This window comes from Petaurus breviceps, unplaced genomic scaffold, assembly GCF_028583685.1.
Source record: "Petaurus breviceps papuanus isolate PSGF00001 unplaced genomic scaffold, PetGlider_PUasm1.0 90925, whole genome shotgun sequence".
Classification (NCBI taxonomy): Eukaryota; Metazoa; Chordata; class Mammalia; order Diprotodontia; family Petauridae; genus Petaurus; species Petaurus breviceps.
In genome coordinates, this window is record NW_027187380.1 from 26,303,066 (window position 1) to 26,317,514 (window position 14,449).

Consider the following 14,449-nt stretch of genomic DNA (forward strand, 5'->3'; position numbering starts at 1 on the left):
AAAAGCAATTGGGGTTAAGTAACTTGCTCAAGGTTACACAGCCAGTTATTTCTGGGTGTGGTGCTAAGTATCTGAGCCCGGATTTGATCCCTAGGTCATCCCGACACTGGAGCTGGTGCTCTTACTCGCTGAGCCACCTGGCCGCCCCTAAGCAATTGGGGTTAAGTAACTTGCTCAAGGTTACATGGCCAGGTGTTTCTGCATGGGTGTTAAGTGTCTCAGCCGGGGATTCAATCCCCAGGTCATCCCGACACTGGAGCCTGTGCTCTTACTCGCTGTGCTACCTGGCCGCCCCTCACTTCATTCTTTCTAATTTTAATACTTCTGCCAAGAGTAACACTACCCCAGTCAGCCAGGCTCACAACCTAAGTGTCATCCTCTAGTCTTCATTCCCTCTCCCCCATATTAAATAGTTGAAAGTCCTGTTGATTGTATGTTCATAACATCTCTCATACAATGCCCCACTGCCACCACTGCCCTCCAAAAAGCAGAAAAAAAAAAGGAAGAGTTATCAGTGGGTGCTGAATATGGCAACAATCAATCACAAAAACTGTCTTAATAGACAGGAAATGAGGTTACTAATGTGGGAGGGATTTCTGAATTAGCTGTCTCTGTAGAGCAAACATTAAAATCAATTATCACAAAAAACAAAACTAATACAGCCAAAATTAGGAGGAAAATAGGAAACTGGGGAAAAAATTCTTGCATCAAGTTTCTCTGATAAAAGGCCTCATTTCTCAAGTATATAGGGAACTGAGCCAAATTTATCTTAAAAAATAAGAGTCATTTCCCAGCTGATAAACTGTCAAAGGATAAACAGGCAGTTTTTGGGAAGAAAACAAAAACCCAAAGCTATCAATAGTCACATAAAAAATGCTCTAAACCACTACTGATTAGAGAAATGCAAATTTTAAAAACTCTGATATACCACTGCACAACTATCAAATTAGTTAACATGAAAGAAAAGGAAAATGACAAATACTGGAGGGAATGTAGAAAAATAAGGACACTGGTATACTGTTGGTATAGCTATGAATTGGTCCAACCCTTCTGGGAAACAATTTGGAACTATACCCAAAGAGCTATAAAACTGTGCCTTTGATCCAGCAATACCACTACTATGTCTGTATCCCAAAGAGATCAAACAAAAAGGGAAAAGCATCTATTTGTACAAAAGTATTTATAGAAGCTCTATTTATGGTGGCAAAGAATTTGGAATCAAAGGAATGATCGTCAATTAGGGAATGTCTGAAAAAGTTGTGGTATATGATTGTGACAGAATACTACCGTTCTGTAAGAGATGATAAGCAGAGGGGCAGCTAGGTGACGCAGTGAATAGAGCACCAGCCCTGGAGTCACGAGGACCTCAGTTCATATCCAGCCTCAGACACTTAACACTTACTAGCCATGTGACCTTGGGCAAGTCACTTAACCCCAACTGCCCTACATCCCCCCCTCCAAAAAGCAATAAATAAGTAAATGATAAGCAGGATGGTTTCAGAAAAAAACCTGGGAAAATATATATGAATTGATACAAAGTGAAGTAAGCAGAACCAGGAAAATATTGTACACAGTAACACAACATTGTAATAATGAACAACTGTAAAAGATGTAGCTACTCTGATTAAGACAATAAGCCAAGATAATTCTAAAGGATCCATGATGAAAGACTGCTTTCTACCTCCAGAGTGAAATAATGAAATCTGAATGCAGACTGAAGTATACTTTTTTAAACTTTATTTTTCTTGTTTTATTTTTTCTGTTTTCCTTTGCAACATAGATAATATAGAAATATTTTTGCATGATTTCACATGTATAAGTGATATCAAATTGCTTGCCTTCTCAAGGAGGGAGGAAAGAATTTGGAACTCAAAATGTAAAAAACTGAATGTTAAATGTTTTTAAACATAATTAGGAAATATTTTAATAAGTAAAAATATATTAAAAAAAGAAACATCTCTTCAGTCTAAATATTGACTTACAAAACCTCAAATTAACATTATCCGTGTGGTTTTATATTTTTATTCATTTTGATGAACACTCTCCAATTACTGTGGTTCAGGCCACTTGGGCTCCTAGGTTCAGGCACTAGACCATTGTAAAGGTAACAGGAATCTGAAGACCTTCCTTGTTTTGAAAATATACTCTGTCCCTTAATAGGCTAAATGCAGTCACATAGAGCCTGCAGTGGGAGGAGTTTGCTGAAGGATGAAGCAGAGCCTACAGGAAGCTGGGAGTCAGAGCTAGCTAGATTGGAAGTTGGAAAGCACACATCCCAGGGAGTCAGGCTTGTGAGTAAAAATATTGGTTTATGGAAAGGCTAAAGGATGGTACGGCTCTCTGTGCTGTTGTGGCTTATCAACTTCTTTGCTACTATGATGGAATCGGCTTACTGGTTTTGGGATTTGAATTTCTGGTGTCTGAATAAATGTTTTGGTTCTGTCTTCTGTATGGAGAATCTGTCATATTTTGCAAACGTACCATGCAGGTATATTTATAGTGATTGTGAGCATTGTAAATATTGCATTGGCACTACAACCATGCTGTTTCTTATTAATAATCCATACAACCCAGGTAAATAAAATGGTCATCTCAACTATTTATAATTATTGATGTTACTCTGAGAAAACCAGTATTGGTTACAGAGTCACAAAGGATGCTAGGGGTCATCTATGTCCAACCCCTACTCAGAATATTAGTGGGCAGTAGCTCAACTAGACCTAGACTAGACTCACTAGACCACTAGACCTGGAAATATATCAATGTATCTCTTAATTTTGGAATCATAGAGTGTAAGCCCCTAGATCACCTAGCCTATCCCTTTCATTTTTATTTAAGTGATACAGTGAGCTTACATGACTTTCCCAAGATCACATAGCCACCCAGTGGCAAACCTGTGCCTACAACCAAATCTTCTTGACTCCCAGAGAATCATGCCTCCCACCTTTTATATAGGCTCAACACCCTGTTATTGTAGGTAACCAGCTCCATGGACTCTGTATGTGGGGTTTTCTTGGCAAAGATACTGGAGTGGTTTGCCATTTGTTTCTCCAGTGTTTCCCTATTTTACAGATGAGAAACTGAGACAAATAGGGGTTAATTGACTCGCCCAGTTAGTAAGTGTCAGAGTCAAGACTAGAGAGGAGAGGAAGATGTAAATGGACAATGAACTAAGTCTAGAAATAAAGAGGAGAAAGTGGGCGGAATTGCATTAACTAACCTGTATGGTATTTTTGATTACTCAAGCCAGTTCCTAAAACTAATGACTTAACTTTTTTTAACACCAGTATACCTTTGGTGATTCTGTATTTCTGGGAATCAATGAATACCCATCTTTGAAAAATTAAAGTTGTGAGTTATACAAATGGCATTGTACATAGATTCAATGCAATATATTACCAAGAGAGAACTATGCATCTAAATAAATCACATCATCTTACAAGATGTAGAACCAGAAGAGATGTACTGATCACACAGTAGAATGAGGAAAGATAAATCAACTAGTTCATAGGTGTGCCCCATTGGAACCCATGTAATAGAACACAGATAAAAGTTACAAGGACAAAGAGTAAATACGTTGAGATATACTACTCAAGGGAATAACCATGTCAATGAAGCTAGATATTTGTCAAATTAGAGCAAACAATCAAGGAGCAGCTACTGAAAGTTTCTGAACAGAGAATTGGGTATTCACAAACTACTTCATTTTCGAGAAAATCATGAATAGTAACTAAAGCAACTATTAAAATATTATACTTACAAATAGGTTAAGGCAAATGATCTCTCTACAAAGATCAAATCTCTCTATACATGCTGTTTTTTTTAAAGGAAACACAAAATTACCTGTTTTAACTGGCTCCTCCTTTTTGACAAAAGGATAATATTTTCATTAAGGAAATCCCATTCTTTAGCTTCATAGCACATTTTCACTACTGCAACCAAAATTCGAGATGTAGACACCATATCAGAAGCCTGTAGAAATGGAAATAATTTTTTTGTGAATATAAAAACCTTAAGTAAAACCAATGATAAATTATGATTTCTGTTGCAATCTACTCACAGTACGAGTTTGTTTTTCCAAAGACAGAAGTGTTTCAATTACTTCTTGAAGTCTTCCTTCCTAAGGCAACAAAAATTAAGAGCAAAAAAATTGTATAAAATTATTTTAGGCAGACTAAGAGTAGATACCTCTATTCATAATTTTTTTTGGAGAGGGGAAGGCAGGGCAATTGGGGTTGTGACTTGCCCAAGGTCACGGCCAATAAGTCTGAAGCCGGATTTGAACTCAGGTCCTCCTGACTCCAGGGTCAGTGCTCTATTCAGTGCACTACCTAGCCTATCCATAATTTTTTAAATGGCCCACTGAAGAAATTATCATTTCCATAATAAGTTTTATCCTCAATATTTCAAGATTGAACTTATTTGTGATGTGGACACTTCAAATTTGTATTGAAGACTAAAAACTTTTCTTTTTATTATTATGGCTTGTCAAATATGAACACTGTATATACAAAGAAGAGAAAAAGAACTTCATATGAAACTGAATTTCTATTGCATACACCTTGTTTTTGAAATGTGTATTTCAAAATTAACATGTTAGTTCCAACAGTACCCTCCTTGCTTATGTCCCCATCTGAAATTCCTTACATATTTCTATAATGATTCACTTTCTGATGCCCTTTTCTTCTTTTTTATGGTATTACTATCACTACTCCTCTCTCAGTGATGAGGAAGTGCTCTCCCTCTACTCCCTGTCAAGTAAAAACCATCACTTGGAACAAAGTAGAACAAACCTGCACATTGGCTGTATCTAAATGTGTGTGTGTGTGAATTTCATTCTGCACCCCTGGTTTATTACATCTGTCAAACTCTTTGCCATGTATTGGCAAACATGATTAATCATCAGTTTTTAAATGATCATTTATCATTGTATTGATCAGAGTTCTTAGGTCTCTTATAGTTATTTTCCCTTACAAAGCTATATTATTTCTTAAGTTCTTCCCCTGGCTCTGCTTACTCACTCTGCATGAGTTCATATATACCTTTCCAAGATTCTCTGAACCTGTCTATATGGTGCAGTGATATTCCATTTATATACACTACAACTTGTTTAGCCACCCCTCAATTTATGAGAATCCCCAGTTTTTAGCTACCAACACACATTAATATAAATATTTTTGCACGTATATGTCTTTTCTTTTTAAAAAAGTTTTTATTGCTGTCTGCCGATTTTTACATCATCATAGTTTTCACAATATCCCTCCCAGACCTCCACCTTGACAGCCATTGAATATTCTAGTTTTTTTAAAAAGTAAAGAAAAAGAGGGAAAAAAAATCGGCACAATTGATCAATACGCTGCAATCTTTCCCCCTTTCTTTGAGGTATAGGCCTAACAGTGGTTAGTTGGGTCAAAGTTTATATATACTTAAATTAATGCATAACTATACTTTTGGGGTATAGTTCTATATTATTTTCCAGAATGACTGGACTGAAAGCTCCTTCAACAGTTGTTACTTTCCCTTTTTGTCAATCTGATGAGTATGAAGTGGAACTTCAGAGTTATTTTAATTTGCACATTTCTCTTATTACTGATTTGGAGCATTTTTTTCATCTGTGGACTGGGACCTCCCATTTCTTCTTTTAAGAAATGTCTGTTTGGGGCAGCTAGGTGGCACAGTGAATAGAGCACCTGCCCTGGAGTCAGAAGGACCTGAATTCAAATCTGGCCTCAGACACAACATAAAAACTAGTCATGTGACCTTGGGCAAGTCACTTAAACCCAATTGCCCTACCTTCCCCCCTCCAAAAAAAAAAAAGCCTGTTCAGGAAGCTTTCAGAAGAAATCAAAATTATCTAGTCATATGAAAACATGTCCTAAAAATACTAACCTAGCAATAACTACTAGTAGGTCTCTATCCAAAAGAGATCAAATAAAAAGCGAAAGGGCATATAAGTACAAAAAAATTTGTAGCAGCTCTTTTTGTGGTGGCAAAGAACTGGAAATTGAAGAGATGCCCATCGGTTAGGGAATGGCTGAATAAACTGTGGCATATGATGGAATACTATTGTGCTATAAGAATTGACAAGGGGGACGGATTCAGAAAAACAGGGAAAGACCTATAAGAACTGATGAAAAGTGAAGTGAATACAATGAATCATTGTACATAGTAATACTATTATGATAATCAATTGTGAAAGACTTAACTACTCTGATCAACACAATGATCCAAGACAATTCCAAAGGATTATTGGTTAAAAAAAAAATGCTATTCATCTCTAGAGAGAGAACTGATGAACTCTAAGAGCAAACATGTATAATTTTCTCACTTTTTCTTGCTTTTTTTGCAACATGGCTAATATAGAAATGTTTTGCATGTGTAACTGATGCCCATTCATATCCCTTGACCATTTTTCAACTGAGGAATGACTCTTATTTTTATATATTTAATTTCCTATATATCTTTGATGAGACCTTTATCAGAGGCAATTGCTACAAAGAATTTTTTCTTACTTAACTTTCACTTCAAACTACATTGATTTAATTTCTGCAAAAACTTTTGTAATCTTATCCTTTACTGTAAAGAACTTTCCCCCTAGGTATAGTTGTTAAAGTTATCTCCTTTTCTGGTTCCCTAATTCGTTTAAATCTAAGTTACATATTCATTTACATGGTGTAAGAAGTTGATCTAAAAATAATTTCTACCAGACTGCTGTCCAGTAGTTTTTGTTGAATAGTGTGCGTCCTTACCTCAATAGCTGGAGCTCTTGGACTACTCTGCTATGTTCAACTGTTTCTGAAATCTTGTACACCTAATCCATTGCACTCATCAGCTTTTATATTTATAAATCAAATAGTTCTAATGAATAACACTTGGCAGTATAATTTGAAGCAGAAAGAAATGGGGAACAAAAAGGAATAAACATTTATATAACACCTATAATGTATCAGCTACTATGCAAAGCACTTTTTATGATTATTAATTCATTTGATCTGGTGGATCTAAGTCTCCTTCCTTCCCACTTTCTTTTCACTATCATCGTTGAGATTCTTGGTCTTTTGTTAAAAAGTACAGGGCGGCTAGGTGGCGCAGTGAGTAAAGCGCCAGCCCTGGAGTCAGGAGGACCCAAGTTCAGTACTGGCCTCAGACACTTAACACCCACACAAAAAAACTAGCCATGTAACCTTGGGCAAGTTACTTAACCCCAACTGCCCTCAAAAAGGCAAAAAAAAAAAAGTATTTTGTAGCTGTTGTTCAGTTGTTTCAGTCATACCCAACTCTTTGTGACCCCATTTTGGATTTTCTTGGCAAAGATACTAGAGTAGTTTGCTATTTCCTTTCCCAATTCATTTTACAGATGAGGAAACTGAGGAAAACAAGGCTAAGTGACCTGACCAGCGTCACAAAGCTAATGTCCGAGGCTACATTTGAACTCAGAAAAATGAGTCTTCCCGACTCCAGGCCTGGATCTCTATCCATTGCACCCCCAGTTGCCAATATTTGAACTCAATTCTTCCTCCTGGTGATCTATCCTGTGCCTTCTAGCTTTGTAGTTATATTCATGTAAACTCCTGTGCTTGTGGGTAGATTACCATATATTTTCTACATTCTGTATTTGTTCTGAATGGAATTTCTTTTTCTGTCTCTTTTTGCTGGGTTTTATTGGCAACACATAACGAAAGGCTGATTTCTGTGGATTTACTTTGTACCTCTCACGTTACTGAAGTTACTATTTCTATTAATTTTCACCTGAACACCTAGGGTTCTCAAAGTATATCATATCATTTGCAAAAAGCAATAATTTGTTTTTTCTTTGCCTGTGCCTAGTCGCTCAATTTCTTTTTCTTGTTTTATGTCTAAAGCTATCATTTAGGGAACTGCATTAATTAATAACAGTGACTTGTTTTACTCTCTCATAAGAAAGACCTTTAGTGTTTATCCATTATAGGTAATGCTAGCTTTTTGTTTTAGATAGATATCATCCATATTAAGGAACAGTCCCTTTATTTCTATGTTTTTAATATTTTTAACATAAAATAATGCTGCACATTGTCAAGAGCCTTATTTGCATCTATTGATACAATCATGGTTTTAAAGATTGTTCTTATTACTAATATTGTCTATTATGTTTATAGTTTTCCTAATAGTAAACTAACCTTTCATTCCTAATACAATTACAATATAGTCACAGTATAGTCACCTCTTAGATAGTGTAATTTATTTGCTAATATCTTTTTCAAGTTTTCTGCATCTATATTAATTAGGAAAACTGGTCTCAAGTTTTCTAATTTGTAGCAACTTTTTAAGAAATCAAAAGTACAAGTATACCAATTTTAAAACGAATTTACAAAGTTTCTGAGAAATGCCAAATTTAAACCAAAGCTTACAGAAAGATACTGGAAACACGGAAAATGTAACTCTTTTACTAGGCTCATTTTATGCCAAATGAATGATACCTATTTAAAAATTTTTTTCACTTGAAAATTTCCTTAACATCAGGTTATATATGAAAATAAATATACTTTGTTTCATGTGTTCTGATTATGGAAATTATGTAGGACAGAACAAAGAACACAGTAATAAAACTATAGGGACCGCATATAGGAACAAGAAGAAGTCAGGCCTAAATTGAATCATATATGGGTAAGTGAGTTTTGTAAAATCTAAAACAACATTAATACTACATTTTGTGGGGCTATTGATGGTCATTAAAAAAAATTATTTTGGGCTGCTAGGTGGCGCAATAAATAGAGCGCCAGCCCTGGAGTCAGAAGGACCTGAGTTCAAATCTAGCCTCAGATACTTAACACTTACTAGACATGTGACCCCCCCAACTGCTTTGCCTTCCCCCCTCCAAAAAGCAAAAAAAACTTTTTTGAGTAATCAGGAATTTTTTGCATTCAATTAATAAAATACCTTATCTAGAGTCTGGAAACAAAATTGATTTTTATTGGACAAAGTACTGAAAAATAGTGTGGTTGACTTACAAAAGGTCATAAAATATCCATTTGAAATGATTACTAAAAGACTGCAGAATCCATAAAAACTTACATTTCATTTCCCACCATTCCAAAAAAAACCCATGCTATTTCAAATGAAGATGTTATATAGACTTTGGCCAAAATTTAAACTTTTTTAAAGTGGGCTTGGGTAGTGAAAATCTAGAGAAATAAGTAATACTCACAATGAACCAGTATGCATCAAGAATAGATTCATGTGAAGCTAGCCTTGTTTCCTTTTTGACAAGAGTTTTAAAGGGATAAATTAGGAAAATGTAAAAATAGGTAGATTTCAACAAAAGCTTCTGATTAAAGGCTTTCTTGGAAAATAGTATGATCAGGTGGATTTGGAACTATTTAAATAGGAGTGTATTCCAGACATGGAAGCCATTTGTTTAAAGGAAAAGAGGTAGGCAATGGAATGTTTTATGTAGGGAAGTGGAAAAGGCCAGTCTGACTAGAGTGTGTGGAAGGGAATAAAATATGAAGTAAGACTAAAAAGGCTGGAAGGAGTAAGATTTTAGAGTAGTTTTTTGGGCAGTCTAGTAAAGCCTATGGATCCTTTTCTCAATAATGTTTTTCAATGTGCAAAGTAAAATACACAGATTACAAAGGAAACCAGTTATATTAAAATAGTGATAAAAATATTTTTTGCTTTTTTTTTTTTGGAGGGCAATTGGGGTTAAGTGAGATAAAAATATTTTTAAAATAATGTCACATCACAGGCTTAGAATCCTTTTTAGAAGCAATAAAAGCCTATTCAAGAGTTTTGAGTAGAAGAGTGATATATGGTCAGTCTTGTGTCTTAAGAATACTGACTTAACATGTCATACAGAAGAGGAAGGAATAGCCACGGAAAGAGACAAGGAAACCTAATGGAAATTTCTCTCCAGGAAAGAAGTTTTGTGGGTAAAGAGAAGAGGACAATGAATTGTGCTAGCAGAATCAACAAAACTTGGCAACTGGTTGGATATAGGGACTAATATGTATTAGTATGAGTCAAGGATAACTCCAAGATTGTTAATTCTGATGACTGAAAGAACAATAGTGCCATTTAATTCAATTTATTTATATTTAATAACTGACTGATGACCAACTATGTTACAGGCACTATGCAGGGTACTGGAAATACAAAGACAAAAATTAAACAGTCCCTCTTCAAAGAGCTTGTAACTTACCGAAGAAACAACATATACACAGACAGTACATACATAAAAATAAAGTAATATGGGTAGAAAGAAAAGCACTAACAATGCAGGAGAGGAATCAGGAAAAGACTTAAGATGATGAGCAAGAATATTTATTCTAGGCACTGGGAGGCAAACTGTACAAAAGCTGAAAATTGGATGGAATGTTGTTTGTTTGGGGAACAATAAGCAAGTTAGGTTGCCTGGAACACAGAGTTCATAGAGGGGAGTAATGAGCTATTAGTCTGAAAGGGTTGGATGAACAAAGAGAAGTTTGTATTTGATTCTATATTTTTTTTTTTTTTGCTTTTTGGAAGGGGGAAGGCAGGGCAATTGGGGTTAAGTGACTTGTCCAAGGTCACACAGCTAATAAGTATCAAGTGTCTGAAGCAGGATTTGAACTCAGGTCCTCCTGATTTCAGGGCTGGTGCTCTATTTACTGCGCCATCTAGCCGCCCTTATATTTGAATCTAGAGAGAAGAGGAAGTCACTACAAGTTTTTGAGCAGGAGAGGAACATGGAGAGATCTGAACTTCAGGAACATCACTTTGGCAGCTGTGTGGATAGGAGACGGTAAAGACTTGAGGTGAGGAGATTGTTAGAAGTCCATTGCCATATCCCAGGCAAAAGATGATGAGAGCCTTACATTAGGGAGAATGGAAGAGATGTGAGAGATGTTGTGGAGGTATGATCAACAAGACTTAGCAGGCAATTGGATGGGGAGATGAAGTATAGAGGTGAGTATGACTACAGTTGCAAATCTGGAGTACCTTAAAGAAGAGTAATAGCTTTGACCGAAAAAGGGAAGTGGGTTTGGACAGGAAGGGATAATAAATTCTGTTTATGGTGAGTTAAAAATGCCCGTAAGAAGCAGGTTGTGATGAAGACTGAAGTTTACAGAAAAAGAAGGGCTGGATATATAGTTTGGGGAGTCACTGGGATAAAGATAAATGAATTCACAGGAAGGAAAAGATGGATCACCAGGAGAGTGTAGAGAGTGTAGAAAAAATAGAGGGTCTAGGATAGAGTCTTAGGGGATGGTCACACTTAAGCGTTTTGTTTTGTGTGTGGGTTTTTTTTGGGGGGGGAGGAATAGAGAGACAGACAATGATGATCTAGTTCAGTAAAACGAGAACTGAGAGAGAACAGCATCTTAGAAGACAAGGTCAACAGTGTTAAAAGCTACAGAAAGGTCAAGAAGTATAAGAATTTAGAAAAGACCATTGAATTTAATAGTCAAGAAATGGCTGGTAATTAAAAAAATTGGGGGTGGGTGAGGTTTAATACAGATTGCAAGGGATTCAGAAGGGAATGGAAGATTTTGAAAGGTAGGCAATGAGTATAGACAACTTTCTGAGGAAGCTAGGTGATGTATTGGAGTGCTGGGCCTGAAATCTCAAAGACCTGAGTTCAAGACAGTTTCAGACTCTAACTAGCTGCATGACCCTAACAAAGTCACTTAATTTCTATCTGCCTCAGTTCCCTCATCTGTAAAATGGGGATAATGGCACATACCTCCCATGGTTGTTGTGAGGATTAAATGAGATATTACAATATTTGTAAAGCAGTTAAAACAATGCCTGTCACATGAATATTTATTCCTTTCTCCTTTTCCCTTTCTAGAAGTCTGGCTGTGAAAGAGAAGAGAGACATATAGGGGAATAGTTTGAGGCAATGCCAGGGTCAAATAAAACTTTTTTTAAGGACAGGGATAATCTGGCCATGTTTAGCTATTATTGTTACTGTTACAGGTGGACAGCAGGTAAGAAAAGACTGGAGATAAAAGAAAGGGAATGATACTAGGGGTAAGCTCTTGGCAGACACCAAAGGGAAAAGGACAAAGATTTGAAAGGTTAGAATTGGCAACGACAAGGGACACTTTTTATCATTCTGAAGCAAAGAGGAGAGGATATGGCATGGTAATAAGAGGTTTTGAAATATGGAGTAGCAGAGAAGAGCAAGCTTTCAATGGAAACCTATTTTCTTAGGAAATCAGAAAGTGAGATCCTCTGTAGAATGAGAAGGGAGAGGGGTGGTATAGAAGGTCAGGGGGGTTAGAATAATCACCATGGAAAATGTCAATCAGAAAAGAATACAAGGATTTCTGTGCAGCAGTAAAGGCTAAGCAGAAATCAATGTATTTCTATAAATATGTAGTGAATTGACTTGATCAGGTAATTTTCTCCAAGAATATTTGACAGCAAGAGTCAAAACTGATAAGGAAAATGGTGGGAGGAACACAAAGTTGGGATCTGGCAAAGTGAGAGACTGATAAAGAGGGATGGAGGTTTCTGAGTGATGGTGACAAAGTGACATTCTCAAAGAGAATGTGGGGAGTGAAAAATATGCCTACTGTTCCCTCTTGACTTACTGATTTGGGAGGTTTTGAAAGAAGGAATAACCAGTATGACAGAGTAGTCAAGGATACGGTGTCTTTTGGGGAGAGTCAAATTTCCAACAGTATAAGAGGAAAAGAATGTGAAAATAAGCAATCTTGGATAAATGGATGTTTGTAAACTGTAGAACAAGGGGAGAATGTGGATTTAACCCAGCAGATACTGACTGTAAATAGGGATGGGGGAGGGAAAGATAGTGGGAAGCTGGCAATTTACAAACCATAAGAGGAATGACCAGTTGATATTTCAGAGAGAACATGCTAAAGTCAGGAGTTATAAAGTGGGAGAGCACTGAAGTAAGGGTAGAGGAAGAGGTAATAATGAGTGCTAAGAACTAAGTCAGGAAGTAATAAAGTATGGAGAGCCAGTCTTGGGAGTCAGGAGAACCTGGGTTCAAAGCTTGCTAGGGTATACATGGTACCTGTGTGACTATGAGCAAGTTATTTAACCCCTCAGTGCCCCAAGCAACCCAGGAAGTGCCACACAGAAGTGAAATCACACTACTTGAAACTTAAAAAACTATACTTACAAATATTTATATATGTGATGAAAAACACATATGATAACATTTATGTTATAGAATCTAAGAACTGTAAGAGAAACCCAGAGGTTATTGGTCTATAGCATCTGTTACAACCTACATATTCTTTTTGACAGCCGTTAAGTACCTGTAGGTCCCAGCATTCTACCTGTGGCAGTTAAATTGTCTTTTCATTGCTCGTGTCCTTTTCTCCTTTCCAGTTTTTAAATAGTCACCTTGGAGTAAGCAGTATAGAAAAGGGCTTGGTAAATGGTGATGTGGGCTAATGGGGTGATTTGGAGGGATCGTTCCCTCAAAGTTCTTAAAGACAGGTCCGGGAAGTGTTCAGTCACAACACCTTTTCAGTGACAAGCAGCTGAACTGGATGACTTCAAACCCCCTTGAATGGGTGACTCTATACCCCAGGAAGAGCAAAGAATCCTCCTGAAGGGCCTGGATGCGGAAGGGGCCTCTCCACATTACATGCACAAAACAAACACCAGCAACCTACAGGGCTGATCCAAACTGGGGAGGAGGAAGGGGGGAGGCGTGTGTACATACCGGCGTACTCCCCGAGAGGGGTAGGGAGGTGGAGTTAGGTGAGGAATGGTCTTTCCTCTACCTCCTGCTATGCCCATACCGGGTTTCCTGGCCTGTTGGGAGGCCTGGGGCCTAGGCCAAGCACGGCGCCGTGACTCAGCCCTTGCCGTCCGCCAAATGCTAGTCCGGCTTCCCCCGCTCACCTTGGCCATACTCTCGCACTCGGGCAGGCGCTGGTCCACAGTGGCGCTGTAGTCCACCTCCATCTTCACGATGCGCCCATCTGCCCGTTCTGCTCCGCCGTCCGCCATGGTCGCTGCCCGAGTCTGAGAGCTTCCTCGGATACCGAAATCGCCGCCGCCGCCGCCGCCGCTCCAGTGGCCCCAAACAGGCTCGGCCGCCTCTCCACAGCTACTCACGTAAGGTATTCGTACAGGCGTGGAGACGGGCGCCCCGACGAAGGCCCCCCCGAAGGACCCCTCCGCTTAAACAGGCGCTGCGGCGGACACCAGAAAGGGGCCGGGCAAGCTCCCGAGAAAGTGCGGGACCCCGCCCGGGGATGCTGGCTTCAGTTCATATTGTCCTCTTTCTCAGGACTGTCCTGTGTTTTCTTCTCAACTGCACTGATCTTAACCTAAATCAAGCGGTCCAACTATCTTTAGACATCATCCTTCTTGTGCCTTCTGCGTGACAAAAGAAGGGCCAACGGATAACAACAATAATAACATAATAGCTACAAAGCTTTTTAAGGTTTACAAAGCTCTTTACATACATAATTCTCTCTCTCTCTCTCTCTCTCTCTCTCTC

At 37.9% G+C, this 14,449-nt stretch overlaps 1 protein-coding gene across 1 annotated transcript in view; it reads right to left on the minus strand.

Annotated features, from left to right (window-relative positions):
• The window catches only part of PSMD12 (proteasome 26S subunit, non-ATPase 12), a 31,017-nt gene extending 16,919 nt beyond the window's left edge, over positions 1–14,098 (minus strand). The window contains exons 1-3 of the mRNA XM_069076610.1: positions 13,846–14,098; positions 4,061–4,120; positions 3,844–3,972 (exon numbers count right to left, since the gene is read on the minus strand). Coding sequence (XP_068932711.1) covers positions 3,844–3,972; positions 4,061–4,120; positions 13,846–13,953 — 297 coding nt within the window. The 5' untranslated portion in view covers positions 13,954–14,098. The remainder of the gene's footprint in view (positions 1–3,843; positions 3,973–4,060; positions 4,121–13,845) is intronic.
• Positions 14,099–14,449: the final 351 nt, after the last annotated feature.